Genomic DNA, 19,069 nt, shown 5'->3' on the forward strand with positions numbered 1-19,069 from the left:
CCCTATGAAGAAAGATTAAAAAGACTGGGACTCTTCAGTTTAGAAGAGTGAGGATGGCAGATTTGATAGAGGTCTATAAAATCATGAGTGGTATGAAGAGTGAATAAAGAAGTGTTGTTTACCCTTTCTCATAACGGAAGAACCAGGGTCACCCAATTAAATTAACAGGCAGAAGGTTTAAAACAAAAGGAGGTACTACTTCACACAATGCACAGTCAACCTGTGGAACTCATTGCCAGGGGATGTTGTGAAGGCCAAAACTATAAGAGGGTTCAAAAAAACTAGATAACTTCATGGAGGATAGGTCCATCAATGGCTATTAGCCAGGATGGGCAGGGTTGTAGCCCCAGGCCCCTAAGCCTCTGACTGCTAGGAACTGGAAGTGGATGACAGGGGATGGATCACTTGATGATTGCCTGTTCTGTTCATTCCCTCCGAAGCGTCTGGCAGTAGCCACTGTCAGAAGACCGGATACTTGGCTAGATGGACCATTGTCCTAGTATTGCCCATATGATCATTCTTACGTTCTTATGAGGTCTTAAAGCCTTTGGTCCTACTGAGTGTGATCTCCAAAGGGATGAGGGGCCCATTGTAACAGTCTCCATTCCCTTAACGTGATCTGCAAGGTGCACCTGTGATATTTATCAAAAACTATTCCACAGTTCCAGCTTAGTTTTGATTAAATTAAGAAATGACTTTCTGCACTATTGAAATCTTGGCATCATTTCAGATTAATTGAGTTGATGGATTGAAGCTGTGTTGCTAGGGTTTGTGTAAAATGTACTTGGACGGGATTTGAGATGTTCAGATTATTTTAGTTGGTTTAAACTAAACTGGATTGAATCCTGCTTGTTTGTCTGTAAAAATGTTTTCTTTTGTTTTTTCTGGTGGAAATTATGCAATAATGCAATTTCTTTAATAGGCAAGTGTGTTTATTCCTAAAACGAGGAGCAAATCAGCATGCCACTGATGAAGAAGGGAAAGACCCTTTGAGTATAGCTGTAGAAGCTGCAAATGCAGATATCGTAACTCTGTAAGTGTGTTCGATTAGGTTGAATTTCAGATTTTTTCCTGTATTGCTATACTCTGAGTCCTGTAAGCATATAAGAAATACTTGAATGGATTTATACCAGAATGGACAAACTCAAGACAATCCAGAGAGAGGGGGCATAGTGTTCACTGGATGAACTGAAAGAAGCTCTGTGTATCTTTCACTGATGAAACTCAGAAATGCATTATAGTTTGTACTATGTTGTTTTCAGTGTAGTCAAAATGACGTTCTTGTCTTTTCCAAACCATAGGTTACGTTTGGCAAGAATGAATGAAGAAATGAGGGAATCAGAAGGACTTTATGGACAGCCAGGTCAATACTCTACTAATAACCATACTGAGATGCAGTATAAGAAATGCATTCAGGAATTTATTAGTTTACAGCTAGATGATTCATAGTTTTTGAGCAAAAGAAAATTAAAGTAGCTTCATACCACAGTGTTTTCATAAGCAACATATACATGTATGATGTTTGATTGAAGTGGACAGTTGTATACTCTAAACGGTCATGTGTTCACAGGTGGAGGAGGGAGGGTGTTTGAAATTCACAATTGTAGTGGTACATGTTAGCACTGCTGTATGCAACTCTTTTTGCTGCTGGCCCTCCACACCATCCGCTGTGCAGCTTTCTAGTAATGTGCTGCTGAGACCCAGGCAATGGTCAGCTGCTGCCTTCTGTCTGGATGGTTCAGCAGCAGTCAAGCGTTAATCTTACTACGGGATGTCTGTCTTCTCCATTATAACCCCATTGTGTCTGTCGTCTTCATTATAACCCCATTTCCTGAGGCCTACACCAAACTTGTCATACAAAATCACTGTGGGCAGAAACATAAAAAGGGGGCTTTTTTTGCACTAATTTTTTAAAATGTTTTAGACCAAACATTCATTTTTAAAGACCCGTTTTTGTACTATACAACTAAACCAGTACATCAGAAAAAATTGGCAGGCATTTGGTCCAATTGGTATTAAAAAGCAAAAAATCTCACTTAGCATATATGTACAAATAACTCACAGGCAAACAATACCATTTACACTTAAATGTCTAAACTTGTATTTATACAAACCACTTTTATTATAGAGGACTTATTTAAACTAATGCTAAAGGAAACCAATAATAGAAATGAAGCTGGTTGACAAGTTCTAGTACTAGGTATTGTTAAATCTGACTTAAATGGGCACCAGCCAGGCAATTTAGTTAAAGCAAAACCATCCTGCTTAAAGGGCTTGTTCCTGCAAAGTGCTAATCACTGTGGTGTTGATCCAACAAAGCACTTAAGCTTGTGCCATTCACTTCAAAGTGACTGTGCAAAAGTGCTTTACCAGCAGATCAAACCATATACCAATAGCCCATAAATATGCACATAAATCCTGCAGCATAATCCAGTATTCAGCAACCTAGGATTATGCATTTCATAACAGACCTTAAGGACGGATTTTCAACCATAACTCTGAATTTTCTTGGAGTTGTTAATATTAAAGGTTTTTGACATTAAACTTGGAAGAAACCACCAGTCAAAAATGATGCAGGCTCTTCTGCTGAGTAAAGGAAAGTCCATCCCCTTTTTGACTGTCCAACATTCAGCCAGTGACATTAACAGCTAACAAGATATGTGCTGTTTGATTGACAGGCTACAGGTAACAGGGAACCTCCTAACTATTTAGTTCTCAATTTCATTTTCATTTTAAAGTTAAAAAAGAAAGAAATGACCATCTAATTTCAAGGGTGGAATGCATTTGCTTTGCAGCAAAATGCTTGAATTTGGTAGCTCCAAAGTAAAATCTTTTATATAAATTTTGGGTAAATTAACTGGTGTGCCACAGATGTGAAAGTGTTAGAAATCAAAATTTGTATTTGTATAGTGTATAGAAAAGGTTTTTGTTACTGAACGTTTCAGGGCTTGCACTGGCTTTCATTCATAACGAATACAGGCAAATTTTATTTACATAAAGTGCATTAAATGTCTAACCTTTAACTTGAGGTGACTGAAAATGTCTTCCCTAGCGTTGTGTTCAAAGGATTTTTAGACAAAATTTTTTCAACCATCTGGAGAACTCGGAAAACGTAGAGAATTTGTTTCATCAAAGACAATTTGAGGATTATCTATTATTTGTGTTACAGCAGTATCTCCAAGCCCCAGCTGAGATTGGAGACCCCATTGTGCTGGGCATGGTGCAGTGAGAATCAGTCCCTGCCCAATCTAAATCAGCAAGACTGACAAAGGGAAAATAGAAGTGCAGAGGGGTGAAGTGACTTGCTTCAAGTTATGCAGGAGGCCAGTGGCAGAGCCAGTGGTAGAACATGGGTCTCCTGACTCGTGGTCCAGCACCTCAGTCACCGGATCATGCCGCCTCCCTGGGCACTTTGTGACCAGCAGTATTTGATTGACTCAGAACATTTACAAATTATAACAAATGATCTGAATGTTTTCAATGTTAATATATGTTAGCCTGGCAAATTGTCCTGTGAACTTACCAGCCTGAGAACAAAATATGTTCACCCTGCCTTTACGGTGACGATAAAGGCAACAGCTTTGCAAGAGAGATGTATCTTAAAATGTCCTTAGCACCCTTACTCTAATACTGCTCTTCAGAGGTGGTTCTGAAAAAGATGATGGTATAATAATAGATTCTTTGATAATTTTCCTGGGATTGGGAGTTGGATGAGGGTAAGTGTGGTGTAAGAGAGTCCTGATATAAGCATGGAGTGATGTGAAGTAGATACTTCTCTACTTTAAGGTATGTCTACACTGCAGTCAGAGGTGTGATTGCAGCTCAGGTAGGCATACCTGTGCAAGCTTTAACGAGACTGTGTGGCTAAAAATAACAGTGGAGGTGTGGTAACACTGGCTTTCGCACAGATTGTACAAACCCACCTGGAACCTGGGTTACATACTTGTGTTGCTGGACTGCAGCAAAGATCTGTGTTGCCAGGTTTTCACTGCTATTTTTAGCTGCATTAGCTAGATTAAAGTTACTGCAGGTATGCCTACCTGAGCTGCAGTCACACCTCCGATTGCAGTATCCACTTACCCATGCTATGAAATAAGTGAAACCAATGATTAATTTAGCTAGGTAGCATCAACATTTCTGGTGTAAAAACATATGATTGATTTGAACCGTTAATGGAACATATACATGACTTTGCATGGTACAATGGGTCTTCCAAAATATACTTTATGTAATGGGTATTAGCTGATTTAAACAGCTCAGTCTACAAAATAGGCATTGCTGCTGGTAGAAGCCATATACTCCATGGGTACCGTTCCTTGCACAATACTCGAGAATGCTTACCTTTTGATGCTGCAGAACGTCTGTTACTATGTGTCTGCTACCCCTTTTCCTGTCTTTTCTTAAATGTTCAACGTGTGCCTTTTAAGTTATTTTGCTGTTGAATGGTTAATCAGTGATATAGTATTTTTGTATTAAAAATCTGCACTTTAGCTACATTTTGCTTGGAAAGGGGCTTTCCAGAATTCAATTTTAAACACTTAATACTGTAAACCTTGTAAATATTATTTTTAAGTATTTTCATGCAGTGTGCAAACTTAAGGCATATTTTATTTTACTCGTCTATTTTTGTATGTGATACTTTTTTGTTATTAGCCAAAAATAGAGCCAAAAATATATCTTGCAAAAACAAAAAAGCATACATCCAATGAAGTGAGCTGTAGCTCACGAAAGCTCATGCTCAAATAAACTGGTTAGTCTCTAAGGTGCCACAAGTACTCCTTTTCTTTTTGCGAATACAGACTAACACGGCTGCTACTCTGAAACCTTGCAAAAACAGTTTTTCTTGAGAGGGAACATCACCGAACCAAATGTGTTAACTGAACTGTAGCACTAGTTCACCTATGGAATCAATTTCCTTTTATTTCTACTGTGTTAATTTAATAACATGCATTAGACATGGTCAGCTCTGACTTGTGTTCTTTAGTGTATATTCTCTAGATGAATGATCACGACTCTGATTTTATTGTATGCTTGCCTCTCAGTAGAAGTAATTAGAAGTAGCTGTTATGAGCAAACACATGCTGTGTGTCTGTTCAGGTCTTGAAAAATGCTTGGAGCTAAACCTGAAAAAGGAAAGGAATTTCAATAGAAAGGAAGTTCCCTTTTAAAAATGTGCTAATGACAGTACTTATATTTTTTAGAGTTGGGGAAGATTTCTGTGGGCTTACATTTTTATAAAAAGAAAAGGAGTACTTGTGGCACCTTAGAGACTAACCAATTTATTTGAGCATAAGCTTATGAAGTGAGCTGTAGCTCACGAAAGCTTATGCTCAAATAAATTGGTTAGTCTTTAAGGTGCCACAAGTACTCTTTTTCTTTTTGCGAATACAGACTAACACGGCTGTTACTCTGAAACCTTACATTTTTATGTAAGCCCTGCCACTATTCTAATTTTGTTCTGGCCAACTGTCATTTCTGAGAATTTGTTTTCAAATGAACACAATGCTAACCACAAATACACAGGAATGAGACAGATTTGGCACTGGAAATGCACATATAAAATGGCGGAAAGACATAATGGCAATGTAACCTTCTACTCCCTGTCCCTTAAAGACTCTGTAAAGTCATTTAAAACCATACTACGTGGAAATGGATGAAGGGGGACTATCTGCTTCCCTTCACCACCCGGACAAAGGGAAGGGAGGTGTGTGTTGCACACCACTGTAGTTGGTGAGAGAGGTAAACTTTTGGTTCCCCTCTTCTCTTATGATGTGCAACATATAATGGAGTTGTCAGACAGGGAACAGCAGCGTTTGGCCCCTGCATACTCCTTTCCCAACTTGGAAGGGGCAGGTTTTGGATGGCAGCATATTACCCGCTTCTGCAAAGCGTTCAGCACATGAATAAATTCCATGGAAATCAATGGCTGAAAATTGCTTAGCTGCTAGTGTAGACAGGACAGGAAGAGAGACCTGGAACAAATCTCCTTTCCATGCTCCACTGTCTATCAGCGAAATCATTTTCAGTACCCATTGAAGGGGGCTGGGTGACACTGCTGAAAAAACATTGTCAGCAATGGGTCATTGTCTTAGTGTAGAGAGACTCCCATTGCATTTAAAAATAAAACAAAATGCCATTTTACATATTAAAATACTAAAGCACCAGCACTTGCAAACTTTAATTTCCTCAGTAATGTGGGAATGTGCTCTGCTCTTATACTGTTGCTTGCTAATAATTGTTATAGTATGGACTAGCTGGTTATGACATTTTTTCTTCATCCCTTATTTCTGCCATAGATCTACTTTCAAGAGAGCCTCTGACTTTTTCGTTTTTAAAATAATGATTTTATTCTGTATATATAAAACATGTTTTTCTTTTACATTGTTGTAAAATACTTGCATCTCTCTTTTCTAACTCTGAACTTTCCTCTGTGTGGCTGCCTTTGAGGTGCTATTTTCAGGTATAATTTGGCTTTGTTTAATTTGCTTTTACAGAGTGTGCATGTAGTTAACCAGTCTGTCACCTTTCATGTCACCCATTTTATACCATATATGAAAAATCTGTTATGCAAACATATAAATGTTATGCAGTAAGGACTAGGAGATTTGTGAGATGATGCATGGTGTTAGCCATCATGATAAATATTTTAGGAATATTTTCCTAATTTATTTTTTTTCTTCTACCCAGGAGATGAAACTTACCAGGACATTTTTCGTGATTTTTCTCAAATGGCATCCAATAATCCAGAGAAGCTAAACCGTTTTCAGCAATCAGACTCACAGAAGTCTTGAGTGTCTAAGAAGAAAAAGAACTAAACCTGGTTCTTTTCTAATGCTTCTAGAGCAGCAGTCTTTATTTTTTTAAACTGGTTTCATTATGTGTTTTTTGTGATATATTTGGTAGTCTGGATTGAGTGAGCACTCTAGTGTAGCCTTAGGCTGGGTGGGAGGTGTAATTTGCTGCATGTGATTCAGGGTGAATACTGCAGCAGCTGGAGATGGAGCTGTTTTAGCAAGGGATACTGCCTCGGATTGGAGGGAGTTTTTTGTTTTGCCATGTGGAGGCAGGATTAGGTTGAGTCACGCTCCAGGCTGGCGGAAGCTGGGAGCGTTGCAGAACTCCTCCTCTGTCAGTGGTGTGGGATGACCAGATCCTCACTGCTCACGGGCAGTCGCTAGCAGCACAATTTCCCCAGGCCTCCCGTTCTGCCTGGCTGTAACCCTACAGCTCCTATCTCTTCAGGCGAGGACCAGCTTGCCTTTTCCCTCTCCAGTCTGTTTGGATGGGAAAGCTGGTGATCACCTGCCTGAACACCCCTTCTGTACATCTGCCCCTGACACACACACACGATCCTCCATCTCCTCTGCCCGGTGTGCTACTAACACAGGAAATGATGACGACGTTGCAGGCTCTTCCACAGCTGACTCCTTCTAACCAGTGCAGGCCATGAGGCCAGTGACTGCTGTCCTGTCACTGTACGTACGTATTCTGGAGGACCACATGTCAGAAAAGCAGCAACTTCCCTATTTTACTATAAGACTTGTTGTGAACAAAGTTGCTTGTTTGATTGATTCTCTGTGGAACTTTCCCTTTGGAGTAAATTTGATCCCCTGATGCCATCAAGTTTTGTTTTTAATGCGTTAAACTGACTGACATCAAAATGCATCTCAAAAGCTGGAATTAGGGAGTAGAAAATAAATAGTGAGCCAAGCAGAACATTAACATAGGACAGGCATACAAATGAAAGGTTGCCTCTCCTGCCAAGCTGTTGTCAGGATTGTTCCCAATAAAGAAATATTAAAACACTCACAAGTTATGCAGCCGTCCTACACTTGGGGCAATCAGTCCTTTTTGCCAGAGCCTGCCATAATGTAATCTGTGTACTGGCTCTCTGAAATAGGGCATGTAGTAGAAAACCTGGAAGTCTTACTGTATGGCTGCTCTAAAAAGAGAATATAATCAGAAGTGGTATTCTGTTGGCAGCAACCAGAACCGTTCAGTGGGCTCCACCCTGTGTTCTGTTGATGTGCGCATGCACATGATGTATAAAAGTAAAGATTTATCTGTGTATTTATAGTAGATAGCATATAGATAGATAATATACATCTGAGCCCCAAAAGCATCACAGACTTTCTTAGTTATTGGTCCTCCATTTGCTGGCACTTCAAACAGTGTAAGAAGGATTTCTAGGTAGGCCTTCCAAGCTACTGCAGATTTCCTGTAATCTTCGTCAACTATTTAGAACAATATACTATACTGCTGCTAAAATTTACTTTGGAAATAAGTGAGATTTAAAAACATTAGCTTGTTACAATGCAGATACAGAAGGGGCTTTCTAAATTTATGTAAATGTGTGATAAAATTAAGCTTTTCCAGGCATGTTACATTTCAGAGAGTTTTTTAAATATTTATCCTTGTGCATTAAATAGCTAATCAAAAATAAAATATATGAAAAATTTTTGATACCAGAATAAGATCTTCATGCTATAGAAAGTGTCCAATAGGTTATTGTGGTAAATGGGTGAATTTTACAGTCTCATCATTGCTTTATTTGTAGCCTAATTACTTGAAGCAAAGTAAATTGTGCCCATTTTAACTGCATTGATTTTTGGACAGTAATACATTTGCGGTTACTGCTTACAAATGAGTTTCATAAGCTTTTTTAATAGGAATTGGTTCCTGGAGAATGATTGGGTGCTCTCTGATCTGTCTCCTTAAATAGCATTCTATCTTGAGTAAGTTAGAGCTTAGAGAGTAGAAGCTTCCACACGTAGAGTTGGGACGCTGTGTAAGATACGCCCATTATAGAATACTCATTTCAGATACACAGTTTTGTCTAGATGCCTTGTCCTCTTACGTTACAAATAATGCTTGGTGTACAGTGAGAGTGACTGTATAGAAAAGCTGCCTGAAGCTTCAGGGCACAATCACTGTCTTTATTCCGTAGTGCTGAAAGATATTGGAAGTCTCTCCTCTGAGATGCCCCATGCCATATCTCCACCTTTGTGACCACTGCAGCATTTCCTTCCCAGTCACTCAGGGCTGCTGCTTAAACTTGCAAAAGGGTTCCCTATAAAGCACAGCTCTTTCTCTGTAGCTGTGTGGAGCCCCTGCTGCGTTCCCAGCTCTCGCCAGTCAGGGGAGTGAGTGACCTAGCTTTTGATACTGTGTTTATGCTAAATTGTAGAATCTGCTTGGATTGTTTGTCAGTGCGTGATTGTATCCGAGTGGTCTGACAGAAGACCTAGAGTTTGTAAAAACCTGAAGTCGTTTTGGCAGCCCAGGCTAGGTAGTGTAGTTCCTTGGCCTGGTCTGTGCGCTGAGATGTGCAGTGTAATGTGCATTCACCAGAAGAGCATTGTTGTGATCACTGACACACTGACAAAAATGGACATGCCGTGAAGCTATCTGGTGTGTAGCAAGATCAAGTGTTCAGTTTGCAGGACGAAGTCTAGTTGACCCCCTGGCTTTAGAGACGGTGCTTGATGGGCAAATCTGTAACTCGTGTGTTGCTGTTTTGCTTAGTAGTATTAGGAAATTCCCACTCCTGCTATGAGGTAAATCTGAATATAACTTGAATAGTGTGCATGAAGTAAGACTCTGTTGGGCTTTAGTATCTGCTGAGCCATGTGCCAAGTACTGGGAAAGTTTAGTTCCAGTTCATACTTTCACCTATGTGTAGAATACAACTGGCCTTAACTTGTGGAGAAGGCAGCAGTATTTTCTTAACACAGTTTAAAATAAATTGATCATTTATTTTAGGCTTTTATTATCTTTATCCTACCCAGGGCCAGATGTGCAGAAAGACTTTTGGAATGAGTAAATATGGAAAAGCACATAATACATTTTAGCATACTTTTGGACATGATTTACGTAGGTTACCTGCTGGTTAAAATTGTGGCTATAATGTTTCATTACAATCTGTACTTGTTTTTAAGGCTTCCTGTTTTCTGTTACTTTGGGTACAATGCTTATATATTCAGGTATTTCTGTACTCTGCTGAATTTTATACTATTTGACTTATTGAAATTGTTATCCTTTTCCTTAAGTTTGAGTGAATCCAGTAGGTGGTAGAAGGCTTGCTTTGCTTTCACTCATGTTGCAGTTGGAACATGCACATCAGTTCATTAATACAGGGTAGAATTTAGTTTCCTCACCTGCACAATTGGGACCTAATCTCAACCTCATCGAAATCAGCGGGAGCCTTCCCATTGACTTCACTGGACTCAGATTATGCTCTTAATGATTTATAATGTTCATGGTATGTTGGAAGGTAATTGTCTGTATCTTTCACTTATAGGGATTCATTTTCACTTGCTTTACATGTAGACAGGGCTGACATGTAAACAAACCCCCTCCAAGTGCTGTTGATTTATCAGTAAATTCTCCATATAAAACGGAGTGTCTTTCTCTCATTCTGAATCATGACTTGTACCCACAGCATGTTGTTTGATGTATAGCAATTATATGTAAGCACTGGTGCAAGGGATACATGAGAACTAGAAGAAGTGTAACATTTGCTATAATGTTTTCAGTGTGTAGACAGCTGCTGGGAAGCAGGGAAATCCTGTTTTTTAACAAACGTGCATGTGAAGTATGCATTTTAATAATCTCTGAATGGCACAGAGAACATAAAAGGACCATTTCATGGAATTCCAAATGTACAAATGCCTTGAGTCCAAGGCATGAGTATTTGTACATCAGAAGGATTAGAACTGATGATTAAGATACTGAAAGCATTTTAAAAGCCAATTCTGAAAACATCCACGATCCATCCGCTTACAGATAGGTAAAGAATGTTTTCCCCAGTTGAATACAATGCCATGGTTGATGCTCCTTTGCACAGAGTTCTGCCTGACACACACGTGTCTCGGTATAGGTATCTGTTTGTACAAATGGGCACTTTTTTAAAACAGTCAGCCAACTATGTACAGATACGATGGGGGGGAGGAGATGAATGTACTTTTTTATTTGCATTTTCCCCCTTCACCATTCTTTCTTTACCTTTCTGCGTACTGTATTTCTTCTCTCTTTTCCCATGGAAGGAGATGGTAAGGAAGGAAAATTCCCACTTGATTTTTATCCTCAGGTCAGAATTTTTCCCATGTTATGATAATAATTACTGAGGAATCAAACCATGTTTCCTCAAACTGGATGGTTATTCTGTTTGGAGTGATAAATGACTTTCTGTACCTATCGCTAAGTACATCTTTACTAGACAGTGGTTTTGAACCAGTCCAGTAGTAAATTGTTGTGATTTTTTTTTTTTGGTTTTCCTAAATGCATAATTGGAAAGAATGTATAACCAGTCCTACTTTGCATTTAATAAGTCTATAGACTTTGTATCAGAAACTTGAATGTAGTTTTATTGTAGTTTCATTGTAAATGAAGAAAAATACATTATCTTAATAGTTACTCTATGTACATTATGTAAGAATTGTAAATACTATACTTGAATAAAGACTTTGTATGCTGCAAAATCCTGGTGAAATGTGTACAGCTGTCAAGGCTTTGCCACACTCTTAGAACTAAAAGTTAATACAGCTTAAAGCAAGTAGCCTTCAATTGCTAGTTTGGTTGTGAGCTACACCTACCCTTGGCATACTGCATTTGTGAGTAAAAGTTCAGCAATGGCAGGTGCTTTGGCAGAGTAACGCTTCCAATCGCTGGGTTGGGAAGGAGCCTCTCCTGCAGAGCTTTGGAATTTTGCAGAAGGAAAATTCAAATTCTTAACTGCTCAAATCATCCCAGTTTGCAGTTTTTCTAAAGTTTCAATCTAAAGAGCAGATTATTTCTGATGGATTTTGAAAGAAGTAGTCCAGACTGATGCAGAGGTGGAACAAGTGTTGCAGCCAATCTGAAACAAAACTGGGAAGAATCCTCCCAGACACACTATAGGTGGGGCTGGTAGCGCTGCCTATTATTCAAGTTGCCTAACACTTCCCATTATAAGACCCTCTTCTCTGTTTAAAATTTTACCAAAATGTAACTTGGCTGAAATTTTCCATGCCAGGTGTGACACGTTCGGTCACAGAGACCCCCTCGGGACTGTCACCTGATGTGCTGAGAATACCTCTGAGCCTGTTTTTCCCTGGCAGCTTGGGACTCCAGAACCCTGTCTTGTTGAGCCAGACACACAAGCCTGATGCAACACAGACCCACGGTCTGAACCACACGCCCCAAAGCTGCAGACTTAACTGCAAACAGCTTCGCAACTGCTGCTGTCTCTAGCACCCAGACACCCAGCTCCCAATGGGATCCAAACCCCAAATAAATCTGTTTTACTCTGTATAAAGCTTATACAGGGTAAACTCATAAATTGTCCGCCCTCTATAATGCTGATAGAGAGAGATGCACAGCTGTTTGCTCCCCCAGGTATTAATTACTTATTCTGGGTGAATTAATAAATAAAAGTGATTTTATTAAGTATAAAAAGTAGGATTTAAGTGGTTTCAAGAAATAACAGACAGAACAAAGTTACCAAGCAAAGTAAAACAAAACACACAAGTCTAAGCCTAATATAGTAGGAAACTGAATACAGGTAAATCTCACCCTCAGATGTTTCAGTAAGCTTCTTCCACAGACTAGACTCCTTCCTAGTCTGGGCCCAGTCCTTTTCAGACCAACGTTGTCGCTTATGGCCTGGGTCAAGGAATCTCTCTTACTCCCGTAGTTACAGACCTTTGTTCCAGTTTCTTTCAGGCATCTCTTTGGGGTGGAGAGGCCATCTCTTGAGCCAGCTGAAGACAAAATGGAGAGGCTTCCAGGGCCTTATATTCTCTCTTGTGGGCGGAAACCCCTTTGTTCTTCTGTGGAAAATAACTGCAACAAGATGGAGTTTGTAGCCACCTGGGCAAGTCATGTCCATGAATGATTCAGCTTTTTGCAGGCCAATGCCATTATTTACATGTTAGTTTGAACATTCCCAGGAAAGCTCAGGTGTGGATTGGCGTCTTCCAAAGTCCATTGTCAGTTAAGTGTTTCTTGATTGGGCACTTACTGAGAATAGTCCTTTCTCAAGAAGCTGACCAAATGCTTCACTGAGGCTACTTAGAATCAAACACATTGCGATACAAGTACATAGTCAATATTCATAACTTCAAATACAAAAATGATACATACAGCATAATCATAACCAGCAAATTACCTTAGTCGACCTCCTTTGTACAAGATTTGGGGCAACTATAGGACCTCGGTTGCACCAATGATCTATACGGTCACAGTTCATGTCAATAACGTCACACCAGGTATCTGCCTCAGGATGATTTTTTTTTTTTAAATTCAGCCCAAGCAGTTGGGTTGTTTCTGAGAAAAAAGCTGGAGGAAAATACATTGTTTTGCCAATGTTACAAAATTCTTGATCTTTTCTTTGAAATGCTCCCGCACCCTGATGCTTTGGATTAGGGAGCTGAAATTTGGCAGTGGAGGGGGTCTTTGTGTGAGGGATGTGCCTTTTGTCTTCCCCATGAAAATCTGCCCAAATTTGGCCAAGTTATAAAGCTTTGAAAAATGGCAGGTGTCACGTACTCAGCAGACTTCTTTGATTTTTTTGATAGCGGAAACCTCTGAAGATTGTGCCCTTGCTGAGCCTGCTGGAGTATCTCACAGCTGCTAGTGCTGACCCGTGTGCATGCTCCACGGTCAGAGAGGCCCTGAATGTGCTCCTGTAGGGTGGATTTGATTTAAATCCTAATTTAAATCACTAGTCAGGAAGACTATTTAATTATGGATTTCTACATAAAAGCACATTCTTGTTGGTTGTTATAACCTTAATACATATTCTTCACAACTCAGATAGATGTAGGTTTCATTTTCAGAAGGTACATGCTATACAATTTTAAAGTGATTTATTCTGAAAACTTTTCAGATGAGTTTTACAGCTATATCACAAAATGAATGATTGTTTGGTTAGTTCATTTACCAAAGGTATTTGAAGCAGTTCACCTCCCAGTGACTTCATAAATATCTATCTCCAATTCAACAGGTCAATCATTAATATTTGGAGGATTTTCTTTCCAGGCTGTATTAGGAGGAGAATCAGACAAACATTTAAATTGTTTTATTTAACTACAGCAACATTATGTATTCTGGATTTTTTTTTCTCCAAGAGCAAACACTATTTTAACAGAACAAGCATATGAATTTTTGAATTTGGTTAAACATTCGAGTTTTTTAAAATCAGTTTGTATTGGGAAGCGGGGCGGGCCGGGGATGGACACTAGGATTGGGCGTTCAGATGGGCAAGACTGGCCTGGCTGGGTAAGGAGACTGCGCCGGGGTACAGGAAGACAGGTTGGGTCTGGCTCAGCAAGGCAGGCAGCGTTTCCTGTCTTGACTCTCCCAGCCCTCGCCTGCACTATGGGCCAGGTGGGCTCACCCTTTCCCTGGTCCCTACTGAGCTGATTCCTCAGGGGTTGCAGGCTCTTTTCGTCAGTTTAAAATGCCCCTTCCTTGGTAATGAGCTACTCTGGCAATACTGTGGTTTCCAGCCCAGCTGCGTGAGAGGGAGACTCAGGCTCAGCAGAATTAGATTCTGTGGGGATGGAGACTGTCGGATTCTTCACCCTTTATTTTAATCCATTCGCATGGTCAGGAGCCGGACGCACGGCCCTGCTCTGCCGGGCAGGGGGCTGATGGAGAACCGGGCATTTGCCGACCCCCCGCCCTGCGAGGCGCCTCCCTGGGGCGAGGGGCTGGGGCCTGCCCCGGGACCGGGGGCAGGTCAGGTCCCGCAGCCGGCGGAGCTGGGTCTGACCCCGGCGAGCTCGGCGCCCGGCGCGGCTGCTTTCCTAGGGACGGCCCCGATTCTGGGCTTTTCCTCCTAGAGGCTCCTACTGCCCCCCCCGCTCCCGGTTTCTCACGCGTGCTGTCCGGGCCGGACCCTGCAGCCCGCCGCGGGGCCGTTCGGGTTCGCCCCTCCCCGGTTCCGGTTCCGAACCGCCCGACCGCGACCGGGCAGAGCCCGCCGGGGGCCCCCGGGCTCGCGCCGCCCTGCCCCGTGTCCGGCGAGCCCCAGCGAGCCCCGGCCGGGCTCTCCCGCGACCCGCCCCGCGGGCCGGGGCCCACCGAGCTCCGCCCGGCCCCACGTGGCTCGGAGGCGGGGCCGCTCCCCGCGCAGCCCGGCGGCCTCCGGAGCCGGCCCGGCCCGTGCGCGCCGCCATGGCCCGGCTGGGGGCCCTGCGCCCCCCGCCCTGCGCGCTGCCGCTGCTGCTGCTGGCCGCCGCGCTGGGCGCCTGCGCCTTCCTCGGCCTGCGCGCCCCCCCGCGCCCGCCCCCGGCCCCGGATCGGGCCCCGGCCCCGGCCCGCCTCCACCTGCTGCTGATGTTCACCAAGGCGGCGCGGAGCTCGGCGCTGCAGGCCCGCGCCCAGGCTGCGCTCCGCTCCCTGCTGCGCCGCGCGCGCCTCCAGCCGGGCCAGGTCCTGCACCTGCACTTCGTGAGCGAGCCGCGCAGCCGGGAGATCGCCCGCGGCCTGCTGCGCCCGCTGCTGCCCGGCCTCCCCTTCCGCTGCCAGGTAGCGCGGGGCGCCGGGGGTGGGAGCCGGGGGGGCGGGGTGGGGTGGGACGGCAGCTCCGGGCGCAGGGGGGGCACCGGGCACGGGGCGCTGGGGCGGGGTGAGATGGCAGCACCGGGCACTGGGATGGCACGGGGCGCTGGGGCGGGGTGGGATGGCAGCACCGGGCACTGGGGGGCACGGGGCGCTGGGGCAGGGCAGGGCAGGGTGGGACGGCAGCACCGGGCGCTGGGGGGCACCAGGCACGGGGCGCGGGGCGGGGCGGGACGGCAGCACCGGGCGCTGGGGGGCACCGGGCACGGGGTGCTGGGGCGGGGTGGGACGGCAGCACCGGGCGCTGGGGGGCACCGGTCACTGAGGCTCTGCCGGGCACAGGGCGCTGCGGTGGGGTGGGATGGGATGGCACCGGGTGCTGGGGTGTGACGTCTGTGCCGGGCACAGGGCGCTGGGGTGGCACTGGGCACTGAGGCGAGATGGCTGTGCTGAGCGCAGGGTGCTGGGGTGGCCTGGGCCAGCCCTGCCCGGGCACCCGAGGGCTGGTACCCGCAGTTCCGTTCCATGGGACTGTGCACCCCTCTTGACTGATCCCCAGGAGCCAGTGCCCTGCCACTCTCCCACCCCAGGGCTTAGTCCCGGGTTCTTTGTCAGAGGGGCTGTCCAAAAGAGACAGGTGCCAGCTGCATGAGGGGATGGTGCTGCACACCCAATGACGAGCAACTATGGCGAGACCTTGCCTAGAGAGAAGTCTTCTCCCGAGTCCCAGCCAGGGAGTGGGTGGGTCAGGCAGAGCAGGAGGGCTACTATCCCTTGGCTTTTTATTCATGTAACTCTGGAATTTTATGTTATCCTTATAAATGTTGAATCCCCCTTTTAAATCTTTTAGCGCTCTGGTCTCATGTGGCAGTGAGTTCCACAAGTTAATTCTGTGCCACAGAAAACATTTGATTTGAGTTTTAAATATGTTGTCTTTTAGTTTCTTTGGGTGGCCTGTGGGGGCTGTTCCCCTTATTGAAATGCTAGCAACTGGGGAACCTCTCTGCCAGTTTCAGGCCCCTCCTGGATTGCTTCTAATGCCTGGCCCTCTCCTGCAGTGATTGGAAGGGCTCCTGGGGCTGCTAGAACTGCCTGGCTGCCTAGCCTGAGGCTTCCTCACGCTGTGGTTGCTGGGCCCTGTCTGCTGGCGAGCTGGTGATGCACCTTGTGTCCACGCTCAAATGTGCTCCCTGCAGCACGTGGGATCGCCCCAGCATGTAGGCCGGACTCTCTCTGAGCAGGCCTAGCCACTGGGCCGGCTCCTTTCTGCCTGATACAGTGCCAGTGAGGCCTGGCTGCGGGGGACACATCCCCAGCCGTGCAAACGTTCCTCTTCCTGCCATCGCACACGCCCCAGCACCTGGGCTCTGCTTCCCGTGCCTGGACGCACAGGCCTCACGCTGACCGGAGCCCCTGAGAAAGGACTCATCTCTTCTGAGACCCGTCTGATTCCTCCGCTGGGGGGTTGCTGCCCGCTCTCCCATCGCTTGGGTTCGTTGGAGCTTTGACCGGCGGCCCTGGGGCCGGCTCTGGCCTGCCTAAGGAGGGTGCCGTGCCTGCAGGAGGACACGGAAGAGGCAAGCCAGGAGGACTCGACATAGGAATGCACCCGTGTGGATGGGGACTCGGGTCTTCCCCTCGTGTTCCGTCACTGCGGCTCCTAGCCCAGGTCTTGGGCAGCTCGGCCCCTCCAGCCGCCGGTGGCGGCCTGGACCCCCAGCAGAGTGTGGCCCCCTGAAAACCACTGCGACGGGGGCACGGCCATCTCTTGCGTCACAAGCTCGGAGCTGCGTCTGATGAAGTGAGCTGTAGCTCGCGAAAGCTTGTGCTCAAATACATTTGTTCGTCTCTAAGGTGCCACAAGTCCTCCTGTTCTTTTAGCTCGGCGCTGTGGCTCTCGGGCTCCAACTGAGGCTGCCGGAGCCTCCTGTCCTGTCCCGCCGGCTCCCACCTTGCGACGGCCGCCTGCGAGCGGGAGCAGCGCCTGACGGTGGCTTGTCCCGTGCTGTGTCCTGAACTGCTCCTGCGAGCAGAGAGCTGACCGTTCAGCTGGCCTCTCCTCGGGGAGAAGGACGAAGAGCGGGACGGGCACCGGGGGAATCCCGGCGTTCACCCGGGCCTGAGGCCGATTTCCCTGGTCTTCCAGAAGCCGCCCTGCCGGTAACGGGGGGACGTGCCCGGGGGCTGTGCTGCCGCAGTGTTGCGTCCGTCGCTGGTGCGGATGCGGGAGAGGTGTGAGCACTGGCGCCCGGCAGCCTGGCTGCTGTGGAGAAGCTGCCGAGCTGGGGCTTGCCCTGGCGCAGGGTGAGCAGGTGCAGCTGTCCGTGTAGGTTTGGCTGTTGTAGCCTGAGATCATGCCATACTCAGCGGTGTTGCCGCCCCCGCTCCCTACTCGCTGCTCCCCTGCTGAGGCATCCCAGATATTGTAGGACTAACCACGTTGAAGTGATTTCCTTTGTTTTTCAGCCGGAGTTAAGATTTGGGAGTCCAGTTCCAACTCTGGGCATTAGCGACAGTGCAGGGAAAGGCTTGTCTCAGGCCAGTCAGTGGCTTGTGTGCGCAGAGGTCACAGCCTGCGATCAGTTGCAGAGCTGCCATTTTCAAAAGATCAGCTTGCCAGAGAAACATTTCCTTCTCCCTGGAGACACTGAAGTTCTCTGACAAAACTTTTGCTATTGCAGAGTTAAGCTTGCCCAGTGCTGCCTGTCCAAAACCCTGCATTCTGCAAAACCCAAACTTCTGAAATCCAGCAAATACGGAGTTAAGGACCATGCCCACACAACCTTAACTCTGCCCTCTGAGTGATGTCCCAGTACTCCCATAACACACACACACTCCCCCCACCTTGGCAGACAGTGTAGAACCCTCCGTGAAAAGGGCACGTGACCACTGTAGGACAGAATTTAGTGCCACGTGTTTGCTTGGGCAAAACTTGTGTTTAGGGGAGGTGTACGAAACAGAAAATAACTACACCTGCCCTGCACTCCAACACTGAGCCTACGCCATAAGGACAGTCCCACATTTGCTACATTTTACCTTCGCCCTGATGCACTGGGTTCCCTCTAACAATATACTTTCACTTACCTATCATTAAACCCCCAGACTACTCTTTGATCCCTCCTCACTGCTGAGAGGACCCATGGCAAGAAGACCCCTGTGCCCTGCTGCTTGGGGTTGTGTCCCTGACCATCTTGGCTAATAGCCATTGATGGCCCTGTCCTCCATCAACTTAGCTAATTGTTTTATTAACCCAGTGATAGTCTTGGCCTTCACAACATCCCCTGGCAACGAGTTTCACAGACTGACCATGTACTGTGTGCAGAAATACTTCTTTTTCTTTGTTTTAAACCAGTGCCTGTTAATTTCATTGGGTGGCCCCTGGTTCCTGTGTTGTTAGAGGGGGTAAGTAACATTTTCCTATTCGCTTTCTCTACAGCAGTCATGGTTTTTTGACCTCAGTCACATCCCCCCGTAGTCGTCCCTTTTATAAGATGATCAGTCCCAGTCTTTTCAATCTCTCCTC

At 45.5% G+C, this 19,069-nt stretch overlaps 2 protein-coding genes across 5 annotated transcripts in view; both read left to right on the forward strand.

Moving 5' to 3' along the window:
* ACAP2 (ArfGAP with coiled-coil, ankyrin repeat and PH domains 2) overlaps nucleotides 1-11,480 on the forward strand; it is a 117,599-nt gene extending 106,119 nt beyond the window's left edge. For all 4 annotated transcript variants that reach the window (XM_037909246.2, XM_037909245.2, XM_043523152.1 and 1 more), the window contains 3 exons: nucleotides 923-1,033; nucleotides 1,302-1,363; nucleotides 6,688-11,480. In XM_037909246.2, the coding sequence (XP_037765174.1) occupies nucleotides 923-1,033; nucleotides 1,302-1,363; nucleotides 6,688-6,791 (277 nt within the window). In that variant the 3' untranslated portion in view covers nucleotides 6,792-11,480. The remainder of the gene's footprint in view (nucleotides 1-922; nucleotides 1,034-1,301; nucleotides 1,364-6,687) is intronic.
* A 3,664-nt stretch (nucleotides 11,481-15,144) lies between these two features.
* Nucleotides 15,145-19,069, forward strand: part of XXYLT1 (xyloside xylosyltransferase 1) — a 101,171-nt gene continuing 97,246 nt past the window's right edge. The window contains exon 1 of the mRNA XM_037908710.2: nucleotides 15,145-15,513. Coding sequence (XP_037764638.1) covers nucleotides 15,160-15,513 — 354 coding nt within the window. The 5' untranslated portion in view covers nucleotides 15,145-15,159. The remainder of the gene's footprint in view (nucleotides 15,514-19,069) is intronic.

The sequence above is a fragment of the Chelonia mydas genome, chromosome 9 (assembly GCF_015237465.2).
Source record: "Chelonia mydas isolate rCheMyd1 chromosome 9, rCheMyd1.pri.v2, whole genome shotgun sequence".
Classification (NCBI taxonomy): Eukaryota; Metazoa; Chordata; order Testudines; family Cheloniidae; genus Chelonia; species Chelonia mydas.